At 48.6% G+C, this 13,117-nt stretch overlaps 1 protein-coding gene across 1 annotated transcript; it reads left to right on the top strand.

Moving 5' to 3' along the window:
- Positions 1–338: 338 nt before the first annotated feature.
- On the top strand, positions 339–11,503 carry TGOLN2 (trans-golgi network protein 2). The gene is made up of 4 exons (XM_073324776.2): positions 339–522; positions 1,806–2,653; positions 5,248–5,331; positions 7,739–11,503. The coding sequence occupies exons 1-4, from the start codon at positions 423–425 to the stop codon at positions 7,742–7,744; spliced, it is 1,038 nt and encodes a 345-aa protein (XP_073180877.2). The 5' UTR covers positions 339–422; the 3' UTR covers positions 7,745–11,503.
- Positions 11,504–13,117: the final 1,614 nt, after the last annotated feature.

Below are 13,117 nucleotides of genomic sequence, written 5' to 3'. Positions count from 1 at the left end.
GAAACACCCCCTGCCCCCCCAAGATACCCCTACCCCTGAAACACCCCCTGCCCCCCACTACACCCCCCTCAGAAACACCCCCTGCCCCCCAAGACACCCCTACCCCTGAAACACCCCCTGCCCCCCACTACACCCCCCTCAGAAACACCCCTGCCCCCCCAAGATACCCCTACCCCTGAAACGCCCCCTGCCCCCCACTACACCCCCCTCAGAAACACCCCTGCCCCCCAAGATACCCCTACCCCTGAAACACCCCCTGCCCCCCACTACACCCCCCTCAGAAACACCCCCTGCCCCCCCTCCCTTTCCGGTCCAAAGTCTCGCGAGAGCTCGGTCCCGGCGCGCGCTGCGGGGAGGCGCCGGAAGTGGCCGTCTCGGTGTCCCGGCAGCTCCCGGAAGCGGAACGAACGGTCACGGTCACCATGGCGGCGGCGGCGGCGGCGGCGCGCGGGGCTCTGCGGCTGCTGCTGCTGCTGACGCTGACGGCGGCGCTGCTCGGCGGGCCCCTGAACTCCGCTGCGGGTGAGACGCGGCGGGCTCCCTCCCCGGGGCCGGGCCCCCTCCCCGGGGCCGGGCGGGAGCGGGGCGCGGGTCCCGGGTCCGTGGAGCGGCGGGGGCCGGGGGTTGGGTTCTGGGCCTTGTCTCATCCGGGGCTCACGCCGCGCGCCCGGGGTAAACCTCCCCCCGCCTAGCCGGCAGCCGGTGTCAAGCGGCGCGCCCCGGGGGTCGGTGCTGGGGCGGGTCGTGTTCAATATCTGCATTAACGGTCTGGAGGACGGCGTGGATCGCACCCTCAGCGAGTCTGCAGAGGACCCTAGACTGGGAGGAGTGGTCGATACGCTGGAGGGCAGGGATAGGACACAGCGGGACCTAGACAAATGGGAGGATTGGGCCAAAAGGAATCTGATGAGGCTCAACAAGGACAAGTGCAGGGTCCTGCACTTAGGACGGAAGAATCCCATGCACCGCTACAGACTAGGGGCCGAATGGCTCGGCAGCAGCTCTGCGGAAAAGGACCTAGGGGTGACAGTGGACGAGAAGCTGGATAGGAGTCAGCAGTGTGCCCTTGTTGCCAAGAAGGCCAATGGCATTTTGGGATGTATAAGTAGGGGCATAGCCAGCAGATCGAGGGACGTGATCGTTCCCCTCTATTCGACACTGGTGAGGCCTCATCTGGAGTACTGTGTCCAGTTTTGGGCCCCACACTACAAGAAGGATGTGGAAAAATTGGAAAGCGTCCAGCGAAGGGCAACAAAAATGATTAGGGGACTGGAACACATGACTTATGAGGAGAGGCTGAGGGAACTGGGGTTATTTAATCTGCAGAAGAGAAGAGTGAGGAGGGATTTGATAGCAGACTTCAATTACCTGAAGGAGGGTTCCAAAGAGGATGGATCTAGACTGTTCTCAATGGTAGCAGATGACAGAACAAGGAGTAATGGTCTCAAGTTGCAGTGGGGGAGGTTTAGGTTGGATATTAGGAAACACTATTTCACCAGGAGGGTGGGGAAGCACTGGAATGCGTTACCTAGGGAGGTGGTGGAATCTCCTTCCTTAGATATTTTTAAGGTCAGGCTTGACAAAGCTCTGGCTGAGATGATTTAGTTGGGGATTGGTCCTGCTTTGAGCAGGGGGTTGGACTAGATGACCTCCTGAGGTCCCTTCCAACCATGATATTTCCATGATTCTATGATTGACTTCCTGGGTGCGAGGGGCGGGTGCCAAGGGGAGCTGTATGGGGTGATTGCCCCAAGTGACTGCCGCAAACAGAAGCCGTAATCGATGTGTTTTGTTCTCAATTCCAGCAGCCAGAAGCTCTCGAGAATCCAACAACAGCAAGACGCGTGAGAAGAGCCAGGGGAACAAGGCACCTGACGGGACCAAGGCGCCCGGGCAGCAGGGGAACAAGGCACCTGACGGGACCAAGGCGCCCGGGCAGCAGGGGAACAAGGCACCTGACGGGACCAAGGCGCCCGGGCAGCAGGGGAACAAGGCACCTGACGGGACCAAGGCGCCCGGGCAGCAGGGGAACAAGGCACCTGACGGGACCAAGGCGCCCGGGCAGCAGGGGAACAAGGCACCTGACGGGACCAAGGCGCCCGGGCAGCAGGGGAACAAGGCACCTGACGGGACCAAGGCGCCCGGGCAGCAGGGGAACAAGGCACCTGACGGGACCAAGGCGCCCGGGCAGCAGGGGAACAAGGCACCTGACGGGACCAAGGCGCCCGGGCAGCAGGGGAACAAGGCACCTGACGGGACCAAGGCGCCCGGGGAGCAAGGGAACAAGGCACCCGGGGACCAGGGGAACAAGGCACCTGACGGGACCAAGTCGCCTGGGGAGCAGGGGAACAAAGCACCTGACGGGAACAAGGCACCTGACCAGGCACCTGGCGGCCAGGGTGCCCAGGTTGCTGAGGGGAAGGCAGATGGCGGCGGCACTAGCGATAAGACTGTTGATGAAAAGGTGGCCCCCGGCAGCCACTCTGGTGACGAGAAGATGGATGAAGCTGCTCAACCTGGTGAGGGGAGAGAGGAAAGTGCCCCTGCTGCTCCCCCCAAAGATGAATCCGAGAGTAGCCACTTCTTTGCCTACCTGGTGACCGCAGCCATTATCGTCGCTGCTTTGTACATCGCTTATCACAATAAACGGAAGGTGAGCTTTTCTGCATGTAGTGTGGACCCCGTCTGCTTCAGGGCTTAATCAGTGCTAGTGGATGGAGAGGGCATTTCCTTGCCGTTAGACCAGTGCAGTCACAAGCAGGAAGTTAGTGCTTCCTTCTTGTACTGCCAGGAAGATTTTTGATTCTAAATATCAAAGTTTCCAAAGTGTTTTGTTACTCAGGTTCTTCCTTTCCCTGTGTGTGGGTTGGTGCTTCTGGCTGGGGCGGAAGAAAACTTTTTAATACACTGACCTATTTTTGGCTTTTCTGTTGTTTAGACTTAATTTGCTGATAAGTTCAGTAGGTCAGAAAACACTAACTTGGGGTTTTGTCCAACCCTCAAGTCCTGTTGGGATGAGCAACGAGAGTGTTGTATTCAGGGGTGGGTCTTAAGTCTTAGTGAAAACTATGTGGTCTTAGTCCTGGTGGTCATCTCCAGGTGTGGAACTAAGGTGGCAAGGAATGAGAGGAGTAGCAGTTAAGATGCTTTTTCCTAGTGACTGCTCCTTTTCTCTTCAGCACTGTATGAAAATTCCTTCAGATGCTGAGAAGTGGCCAGATAGGAGGCTGGACTATTGTTTAATACATAGCGCTCACAATGCGTTAGGGTTGCTTCAGGCTGGCTCAAAGACATGGCCTAGACTAGCTGAAGATCATTCTTTATGGAGGTATCCTAGTAGGCCTTCCTGAGTGTCATCGTGCCAGCAGCACCTTGATCCATACAGTGCAGCCTCTCTCCTATGTGCCTATGACCCAGGCTTTTAAAAGCTTTAATCCTAGCAAGAAAATCCTATTTGCATTTCCTTATTGTCTGTGCAGAAAGCAGTAACCTTAAATTGAGGAATCCGGTTCAGGGAACACCTGCTAGGAGAAATGTCGTAAGGAAAGGAGCTCTTCCAGTGATGACTAGAGATACTGATCAGGGCAGACTTCAGTGTTCTGTTTCCAGCCTGATGTTCCTGGCCCGGTTCAGAAGGCCACTAGAACCGGTGCTGTGTTGTTGTTTTCAGTTTCTGTTTGACTTACAGCAAGGAGAGGCCAGACATGTTACCGTATTTCACTCTTGGGCCTCTGTCTGGTATCCTGTTTGCCTGGGTGGCTGAAGAGGTTGGGATCTGAAAGGGTGACTTGATTATGATTAATGGAGTTTTGGTGGGGAGCATTTTGCTGTGGGGTTTGCCAGTGATGGTCACAGTGTCAAAGGCACCTACAGTAGCAGATGGGTCCTCTTTTTTCTAAATTCAAAGAAATAAATTACATTCAAAACACTATTACAGTTTTTTTGCAAAGGGCTAGTCTGCCCTGAACACTTACATCAGCATAGCTGTGTCTCTTGGGGGTGTGAAAAATCCACACCCTTGAAAGATGTAGTTAAGCCAACCTAACCCCCATTGTAGACAGTGCTAGGTTGATGGAAGAATTCTTCCGTCTACCTAGCTACCACCTCTCGGGGAAGTGAGTTAACTACAGTGGTAAGAGAACCCCTCCCGTTGCTGTAGTGAATGTGTATACTGAAGCGCTACAGGGGTGCAGCTGCAGCTTTGCTGTTGTACTGCTTTAAATGTAGACCCAGCCAAAGATTTTATACCTTTTTAAACCCCAAATCTTAGAAATTCTGAAAACAAACTATAAAGGGGTTTCGCTTGTTCCCTGCTCTTCTGCATTCCTTCACTGTCATCCCCTCCTCCACCCACACTTAACATGTCTTCTAAGAAAATGTGGAAAGGTGAAAACAAGAAATTAAAAAGCGATCCCATTATTTTTATTCAGGTGATCCACTTTCCATAATCTAGCGACTTGTGTTCACCTTTGTGCATGTTTCTGTAAATCACATTGGGAAGCAGTGTAAGCTGAGTGGGGCAGTAGTGAATAAAGAGGAATTATATGGCAGTGTGGTACTGGCCATATCTCTTAGTGTAATAGGCTGGCAGTGTTCTGTGAACTCCTTTGGTTAACAGATGAAGTTGGTTTTCATGGAAGATGCATTATTTGTCAGCCTCAATTGTTCAAAAATAACTAGATTGACTTTCACGTCATTGTTTTAAAAAAATAAATCTTGGGTTCTTATTTGCTTTCTGATATGTGGGAACCTGTAAGTTAATGTTTTCAAGCTTTCATCACAATCATGGCTAGAAAATTACTCTTTCATTTAAAATTAAAGCTGCGATTCTTATGGAATATGACTCTACAAGGCATGGGGGCTTAAAGAAAAACCTATCGTAAGACTCATGAGAATTGGCATCACTGGGGCTCCTGCCGAGTCATTGTATATGGTGTCATCATACCCAGATAAAGAATGGGGGGAGGCTCTTTGGAGAGTGACGAAACCTCTGGTGTGGGTTAGGCAATCCTGAATTTGGAAATCTAGGAGCTGCCAATCCTGGGGAAAATAGGCTTTGGTCAGGTGAGATATTTCATTGCTATGAGAGTGGAACACATGAGCAGAACTATCTGTCCCTGAAGTGGGAAAAGAGAATACTTATAATGCCTGTAGTTTTGCATCAGCTCTTTTCAACCACCACAAAAAGTGGTAACCTATCAGGATTTGCTTACTGATTTATTTCTTCTCTTCTTTCTGTCTCCAAAGATCATTGCTTTTGCTCTGGAAGGAAAACGATCAAAAGTACCCCGGCGGCCCAAATCAAATGAATATCAGAGACTGGATCAAAAGGTAAGAGTGAATTGGGTCTTGATATAACAGCCCCTCAGATAAGCAGGGCTTGAAAATGAACTTAACTGTCCTTTGCCAGTAGCCAGGAAGATTGGGGAGTGGGTGCAGCACTGCCTACTGTTGCTTTGTGCTGTGCCAACTGAGGAGCAAGTGCAGCAGCTGGACTCCACCTAGCCAGGGCCAGTCATGAAGTTGTTGGGAAGCCGGCTTTGGCGAGAAGGTTTTTGGTAATAGCCCTGCTGTTAGTCTGATGAGGCTTTGTTCTGCCCATTTAAGTTCTCTTTTGTTTTCAACATGCTGTTCCTGAAAAGGAAGTATCTGTGCTGTTGGTTGGGCTTGTGGGCCCCACAGCAAAGAGCCTGATTTCTCAGCTGATGTAAATCAGCAGTCTACACCAACTGAGGATCTGGCCCACAGAATCCTGGAGGCTCCTTAAGGCGTTGGAGGCAGATGCGGATCAGCAGGGCAGGAGCTGCTAAGCCTTGCTGTGAAGCCATTGTCATAACCTTTTCCAGCAGATGGAAATGCACTGAAACCTATTTAGTAGGTCCCCATCAATTCAGCTCCCCCTCTGCCCACCCCACACAGCTCCCAGCCCCCCATTAGTTCACCCCCTCGCCCCACCGCCTCACTTCTGTTGCTTGGATTCTTCACCTCGTCCCAGGCTGCGGAGGGGGGTCTTCAGTTCCCTCTCCCCCTTGCAAGCTGGGGGGGCAGCTCTGAGGGCTCTCTTCCTCCCTCCCCCTTCCCTGGCCATATGCTGCAGGGAGAGGGAAGAAGCAAAAAGCCGTCCCGTCCATAGAAGGGGAGTGGGGAGGAAGGAGTGGAGCTTCCCTGAATACCTGAGCTCATTCTGCTCCCTCTGTCCCCCTCCCCTCCTTTTAGAAGAGGGGAGGGGAAGAGAGGTGAGAAAGAGCGAGCACATCTATGATTCTCTGCTTTTGGGAACCACTGCCCTAGATCTAGGGAAATTTAGCATTGCACTGAACTTTGCTTAACCTCATATAGTCAAATATGAAGCGTGTATGATGAGTCAGGTGCAGAAAAAAGGAAATGCAGAGAAAACCTGCAGAACAAGAATCAGCAGGAAGAACTTCAGAATATTTGGACGGAAACCAGGGAGTGCGGAAGGAGAGAGAGAGACTGTAATCCTCCAGGTCCTGGCCTAGATGAAGTGGAGGAGGAGGATGAACGTGAGCCATCTCATTTTTCTGTTGAGAACGTTCATTCAAGTGCAGGGCCTGTAAAACAGGATGGCATAGATAGACTTGTGCTTCATGAGTGGAAGATTAAAAATCCACCCAGAAAGAGACCAAAGGAAAACGGTGTCCCGATATACTTCTGTCCTGCACTCTTCCTAATGGAGAAAAAGTGGGACATGACTGGATAGCAGTGACACAGCATGCTGTTCGTTGCATTCCATGTCTACTGTTCCCTCTGGATGCAACAATTCAAGGGTGTTCTTCCAGGCTTAGCCATGCTAACTGGGTGAACTGCAGATTGCATCTGGCACCAGTAGTGAATCCCTTACCATGAGAAAACAGTGCATGCAGAACATGCTATGTGAAATGGATGGACACAAGAAGAAGATTGAAAGGTGATAAAACCATCCACACATTATTGGAGACAAATTTTGGAAATAAATAAGAAAAGTGGAAGGAAGTTCTGAAGTGTATTTCAATAAAAGAACCTGCACGCATGCTAATAAGCCTGCCAGAGATCACCCCCTTCTTCTTCTGGTTGGTGATTAGTCTTTCAGACCTCAAACAGGTTTTTTTTGTGGTCACCAGTTTAGCATAGCTTCAGCTCAGAACAAGCGCTCTGTGAGTCGCTCAGTTATCCAGTCTGGGCCTATGAAGAGTATTTCCTAGCAAATCCACTTCAGAGGACTTTTTGGGACAATACATTTGAAGTTCTTAATACTCCCCAGGGATTTCATTAAGCACGTTTCTTAGAGAAGTTACATACAATTCCACAATAACACATAAACAATTGCATTTTTAACACAGTGAACTCCTAAAATACTTAATTCAATAAAGTTTAACTTAATTCCATAAGATTGTCCAGGATATTGTCGTATCTGTAACACTAATAAATTCCTTACTAGGTTCCAGTCATTCACATGGCTGTAAGCCCATTCATTGAGTGCCTGAGTACTGCAAACATGTCACCGAGGGTATAATTTGGCTTGTTGAATCTTTTACTGGTGAGGATGCGCAGGAAGGAAATCACCCAGGTTGAATCTGCTGGGCTGCCAGTTAGAAAAGCCATCTCTTTATTTGAAACTGAATCAGAGCGCGCAGAAATCCAGAGCCCCATGGTGCCATTTTTACAGTAATTTTCCAGAATAGTGTGTGTGGAAAAGCTGCTCTGACAAATGATTGAAAACTCTCCTTTTTGTCTTCAGATCTAAATTATCCCCAGAAAATTCCTCCACACTGCTGACCCGGGTAAGGACTGCTGAAAATGAAGATGCAAGGATGTCCTGTGATTCCCAACAGAACAGCTCTGATTCCCTTCAGGTCTTGGAGTGTGGGAAGAAGAGAAGTGCTTTTAGTTTTGCACTTGCACTTTGGTAACACTAACTCCTCAGTCTCTAAATATTTTTTCCCCTTCCCAGCTGCCTGATGATGAACTAGTTTCCAGCTCTGGTCTCTTGCTTCCATACTGTGATGTCAGGAAAGCCAAGGGAAGACCCAACAAGTGGCAGAATTTTTTTGTGCCCGAACGATATGGATTTTACCTTCTGCTGTATTGACACACAGGTCTCTGTTTAGGAGAGACCTGCCTGCTGAATGAGCCTTCTGATTCTCTTCCTCTAGATTCATGGAGCAGTCTTTATAACCAACATGGTTGGTCTTGTAGCTGACATATGAACATTATCCTCTTCTGTCCATTGTATTTGGACTCTAAAGTTCACAGCATGTTTGTTTGCACTAGTTCAGAAATGTTTTTGCCAAGGACTTTTATTTGATTGCTTCTTTGTTCTCTGTGGTGAAGACAATGGTGGAAGTTAACATCTGATTGTCTCTTAATGCACATCTTTGGAGATGTGTGGGGAATCCCTGACACTTTGATTTTTGCTTGTCCACCCTAAATGTGCTAGCAGATTTCCTGATGGACTGTTTTTCCTGATGTCATCCCTGGTGTTTAGGTGATTGCACTAACGGTGATGAAATATTTAGAGAGTGGATGCTGTGAAAGAATGCAAGGAGTGTGTATGAAGCTCTGTGCCAAGCCTCCATGGCAAAGTCTGAGTGAACTTTGCCTCTGTAAACCTTCCCGCCTCCCCCATGCCGCTGTCACAGGAACTTGGCAATGTTCAGGTGGAAGAAAACAGCGTCACCACTTGTAGTTCATACCCCCTTCCCACAAGTCAGTTCTTCCACCCCTAAATTTCCAACATAGCTGATTCTCTTCAGTACTGAATGGACTCTCCCGCTGATAGAGGTCAGATCCATTGTACTTGTATAGTACAAGTCAATTCCCACTTTGTCTGGGGGGGGTGTCCATTTTTTTTATCCTTTATCAAAGTGCGGAGAGAGTATTTGAGAGTGGAAATAGGGCAAGGACGGCTGGTGACTTGGTGCATTGGACAGATGATGGCAGTATTTCATGCCTGTGTTGCATAGCAGCAGTATGGCTCCCTTAAGCAGGCAGCTTCGAAACAGATGTCTTTACAAGGCATTGATTTGCACAATGTGGAGAGCTGTGCAATATGGGCTCTGGCCTATGTCATTCATTCCTCAAATTGGGAGTGCTGTTATGCCATCGTGCACGGCAGCTCCCACACAGAGCCCATGAGAGAGGCTTGTTGGGTTAGTGCAGAAATATTTCCTCTAAAGTAAATGGCAGATTGAAAATATATAGAAAGGGATTTGTTCGATGTAACAGAATATCTTCCTGCAGAGTCATCTACAGGATGTCCCCTCTCCTCTTCCTTTGGCCTTGGCCTTCCTCAGCTCTGAGCTGTGCTTTTATTTAGTTGAACGTACTTATAACCAGCCACTCCATGCAGAGCTGTTACCTCAGTGTTGTTGTGGAAGTCTTAGATTCCTTGTCTGCATAAACCAGGGGCTGATGTATACTGGTATTGCTTCTATTTCTGATATAAGGCTGGGAAAAAGTGTTGAATGAGGCCCACTATTTATTCCTGTTTTTATTTTCATAGTTATATTCCACAAGGTCTTTACTTTTGAGACCAGGAATGTTTGGGAAATCTGTATATGGTGGCTGGCTGGCTTGTTCTTTTGTCTGTGGCTGTTTTCTTTATTTCTCGGTTCTGAGTTTTACAAAAAAATTGCTGACACACACACCTGCATAGGAGGAAACTTAGAATACATATCTAAACCTGGATGTGAAAAGCTACATCCTCGCTTTCAATGCACTTGTCAGCTGATTGAGGCACAGGGAAGAACCTGGCCTCCGTCTTGGGCAAGTTGCTGGTTAATAGTTGGGTTACTTCTCTTGGCATGTTCCAAAAATGGTTGATGAGGCAAACCTGCCCCGGTCTCTTCCTCCTTGGTGTCTACAGCATTTGGTGACCTGCAGGAACACTAAGAGACTGCAGTAATATTTAAGACAGCATCTGGGCTAAGAAATCTTCACATCTGGACATTAAAGCCATCGCTGATATTTTCAGAGTTTCGTTTTCCACATAGGAGGGAGAGGGATGTGTATGCAGAGCTTAACTTATTTAAAAAAGAAAACCAAAGCAACTTACTTTTACTGAAAGACATTAGCCGAAGTGTAGGTTTGACTGGGGGGGGGGAATCATATATTTGTTTAAATCTATTTGGAAGCTGCCCCTAAGAAAGATGACTTTTCTGAACTCTGATATGGGAGATCCTCACAGGAGCCATTTTTGGGAGGTGGGGGGGAGCATCCTCCTCTCAGGAGGATAAACAGGTCCAGGTCTCTGAAGGAAATGCACCTTCTCAAAGACAGGGAACTTGTGTGAAACATAACTGTGCTATTTATTTTTAAGATAACATATAACATGATTTAGGAAGCCTGTGATGCTGTGTTCTATGGCCCATTTATTTAAGGGGTGCAGAATTTGAGGCTGCGATTTCACGTGTGTTTATGATAGAGGCAAAAACTTGAAGACATGATAACTGTTGCAATTCTTAGCCACGTCTTCCTGCTTTCCTGGGAATTCCTGTTTTTATTTTTTACCTGCTTTGTCCCCCTTTGAATCAGAAAACATTTTGGAAGGATTTGTACCAAACCTGTTTGTTTTGTCACAGAGTCTGGAGGCCTCCTTACTTCAGTCTCTTCGACTGACTGTTTTATTTTAATCTGAAAATCTTTCTGCTTTGTTTTGGAAACGCAGCCTCATAAATGTTCCTGCAGGCATGGACTAATGAGGAACCCTGTTAGAGCTAGGGCCCTTCTGTCTATGTACTGTTAGCAGTACAGTCTGGTATGTGCAGAGAGAACTAAGATACAGGGATAGTTCCTACGCTTCTGTCAGACTAAAAAGAACGTCCATAGCTTGTGTGTAGGAGCATTTTCCAGTTATCTGTAGTTTGCCATGTGACTGGCGTGTGGGCTGGCTCAACAGAAATGCATAGCACACAGTGAGTGCAAACTTCACAGGGTAGTAAAGACACCACATGTGGCCGGGAACAACCAATATTTATATGACAGCTCTTAACATGGATCTGTGCAGCTACTGTGCTGTTCATACCCATAGAAACAGCTCTTCAAACGCAGTGTAGCTCTGTACATTTCTAAGCTATCAGTGAAGGATTCACACGTAGTCTCCTCCTGCTATCCTCTTAATTCGAGCGTGGACTATTTCTAGTGACAGTTGCTGTAATTCTTGAATTGTACGAAATCTCTGGGAATGGTCTCCATGTTTCATTGATTTCTGTGGTATTAAACTTGATGTAGGATATTCTACAAGTCTCAAACAGGTAAAGGTCCGAACAGTTTTGGCTGTGTTCAGATATGGCATAAACTTCAAACTAACAGTCTGCTGAATACATTTCTTGCCAAATGTCATTAGTCTGCTAGGTCAGCTACTTTCCTGGGCTGACTTCATGAGTTGTTTGGGTTCTGCTGCGGTAAAATGAGACTCGCTTTGAAGAATCAGAATTTTCTAATCCTTTGTACTTTTCTGTGTGGTGAAGTCAAGAAATGGACACAATAAAGAAATGTAATTTCACCCTTCTATTTACTGCCTGCCTCCTTTAAAGCCTCAGAACAGCAACGCAGATTGCGTTGTTGTATTGTCTGAATACTAGGCTAGAGCTGATCCCCGTAAGGAGGCAGTTGGATTCCCCAACTGCCTCCCACCTGTAACAGACCAGATGTTGCTTGTGAACACTTTATTAGGGTTGTTTAATTTATTGCATTCTCCTAGCACTGTGCAAAAGCAGCATTGTCTTGCTGATCCCAACCACCTGCTGACTTGAAAATAAAACCCAGTCCAACAAATTCTCATGATCTAACCCCCACATTCCAGTCTTTCACCCTCTTGGGCTGCTTAACCAAATAATCCCAATTTTTTTTTTACCACAAACTCAGTAATGCACTAGAATTTAAACTACACGTAAACCCAGCTGCGGCAGAGCAGGGCTGGGCAGAGTTTACCTTAAACACATTTATCTCTAGTTGCAACAGCATGTCCAACAGAACCACCCAAGACAAGATTTGGCAATGAAGGGGCTTTGTTGGACGGCTTACCACACTGACAGTAGTGGGAACGTGCTCTCCGTCCATGTGGATTTTTGATCTGGCGGAGGAATCTTTCCCATAGTGCGGTGCTCCGGCTGGGGGTGTGGGCTCTGGGGTGATGCCAGGGATGAGGGGTTTGGGGCAGGGTGTTGAGGGGGGTGCGGGCTCCAGGAGGGAGTTTGGATGCAGGAGGGGACTCCGGGCTGGGGCAGGGGGTTGGAGTGCAGGAGGAGGTTTGGGATGTGGGATTGCGGCGACGCTTACCACTGCTCCTGGGAAGCGGCCGCCAGGTCCCTGCACCCCTAGGCGGCTCCATTAAGATGTGCCACCTAAACCAGGCTTGGGGCGTGCACCCTAAAGAGGGATGTATGTACCAACCTGGCCCTTTCTGCTAAACTGAGAGTTCAGACCCTCCTGAGCGTCAGATAGAGGGTGCAATGCGCTTGGGTGAAAGTGCCATCTGCTTTTTTATTTGATTTCAGTTTGCACAAGCTGACCCCTGGCTTCCTGCAATAAACGAGGCGCAAACTCACTTTAAACAGGAAATCCTTCCCCTCTTATCAACTCGCTTATCTCCCATGCAAACATAACCATTTGCACTTTGGTCCAGTTTGGCTGTAACTAGCAAAGCTCAGAAAGAGTTGATCAGGTGTTCCATGCTCACAGCAGATGGCAGCTAGCCTAGCAGAGGATACTGCCGATCTGTGTATTGACCACCTGGCTGAGCTGAGGAACTTGTGTGGGGCCCTGGTGACTGAAATGTAAGTCACTGAGGGCCGGACGGTGTTCGGAGATACTCAGCCAGACCCAACAGGTAGCACTGGGGTTGCACAGGGGCCCTTGGGTTTTGGCACAGATGCAACCGATCAGCACATGCTGTAATCTTTGATCCACACACGCAACACCGTTAAGGTTCAGGTGCTCAGCTGAGCCCTGAGCTCCTCCACCCTCTCTGGAATGGGAGTTTTCTTCCCGAAATGCACGTTGGAGAATGGGGAAATGCAGAGTACTGCATGCACCGCTGCCTCCCACCCTTAACTCTGCCCCCTCTCGGCTGCCAAGAGTTACCGGCATCATCACAGCACCGTACCCAGCCCTTACT

The sequence above is a fragment of the Lepidochelys kempii genome, chromosome 26 (assembly GCF_965140285.1).
Source record: "Lepidochelys kempii isolate rLepKem1 chromosome 26, rLepKem1.hap1, whole genome shotgun sequence".
Classification (NCBI taxonomy): Eukaryota; Metazoa; Chordata; order Testudines; family Cheloniidae; genus Lepidochelys; species Lepidochelys kempii.
Note: the sequence above shows the minus strand (reverse complement) of the source record. Positions and strands in the feature narration are given on the sequence as shown.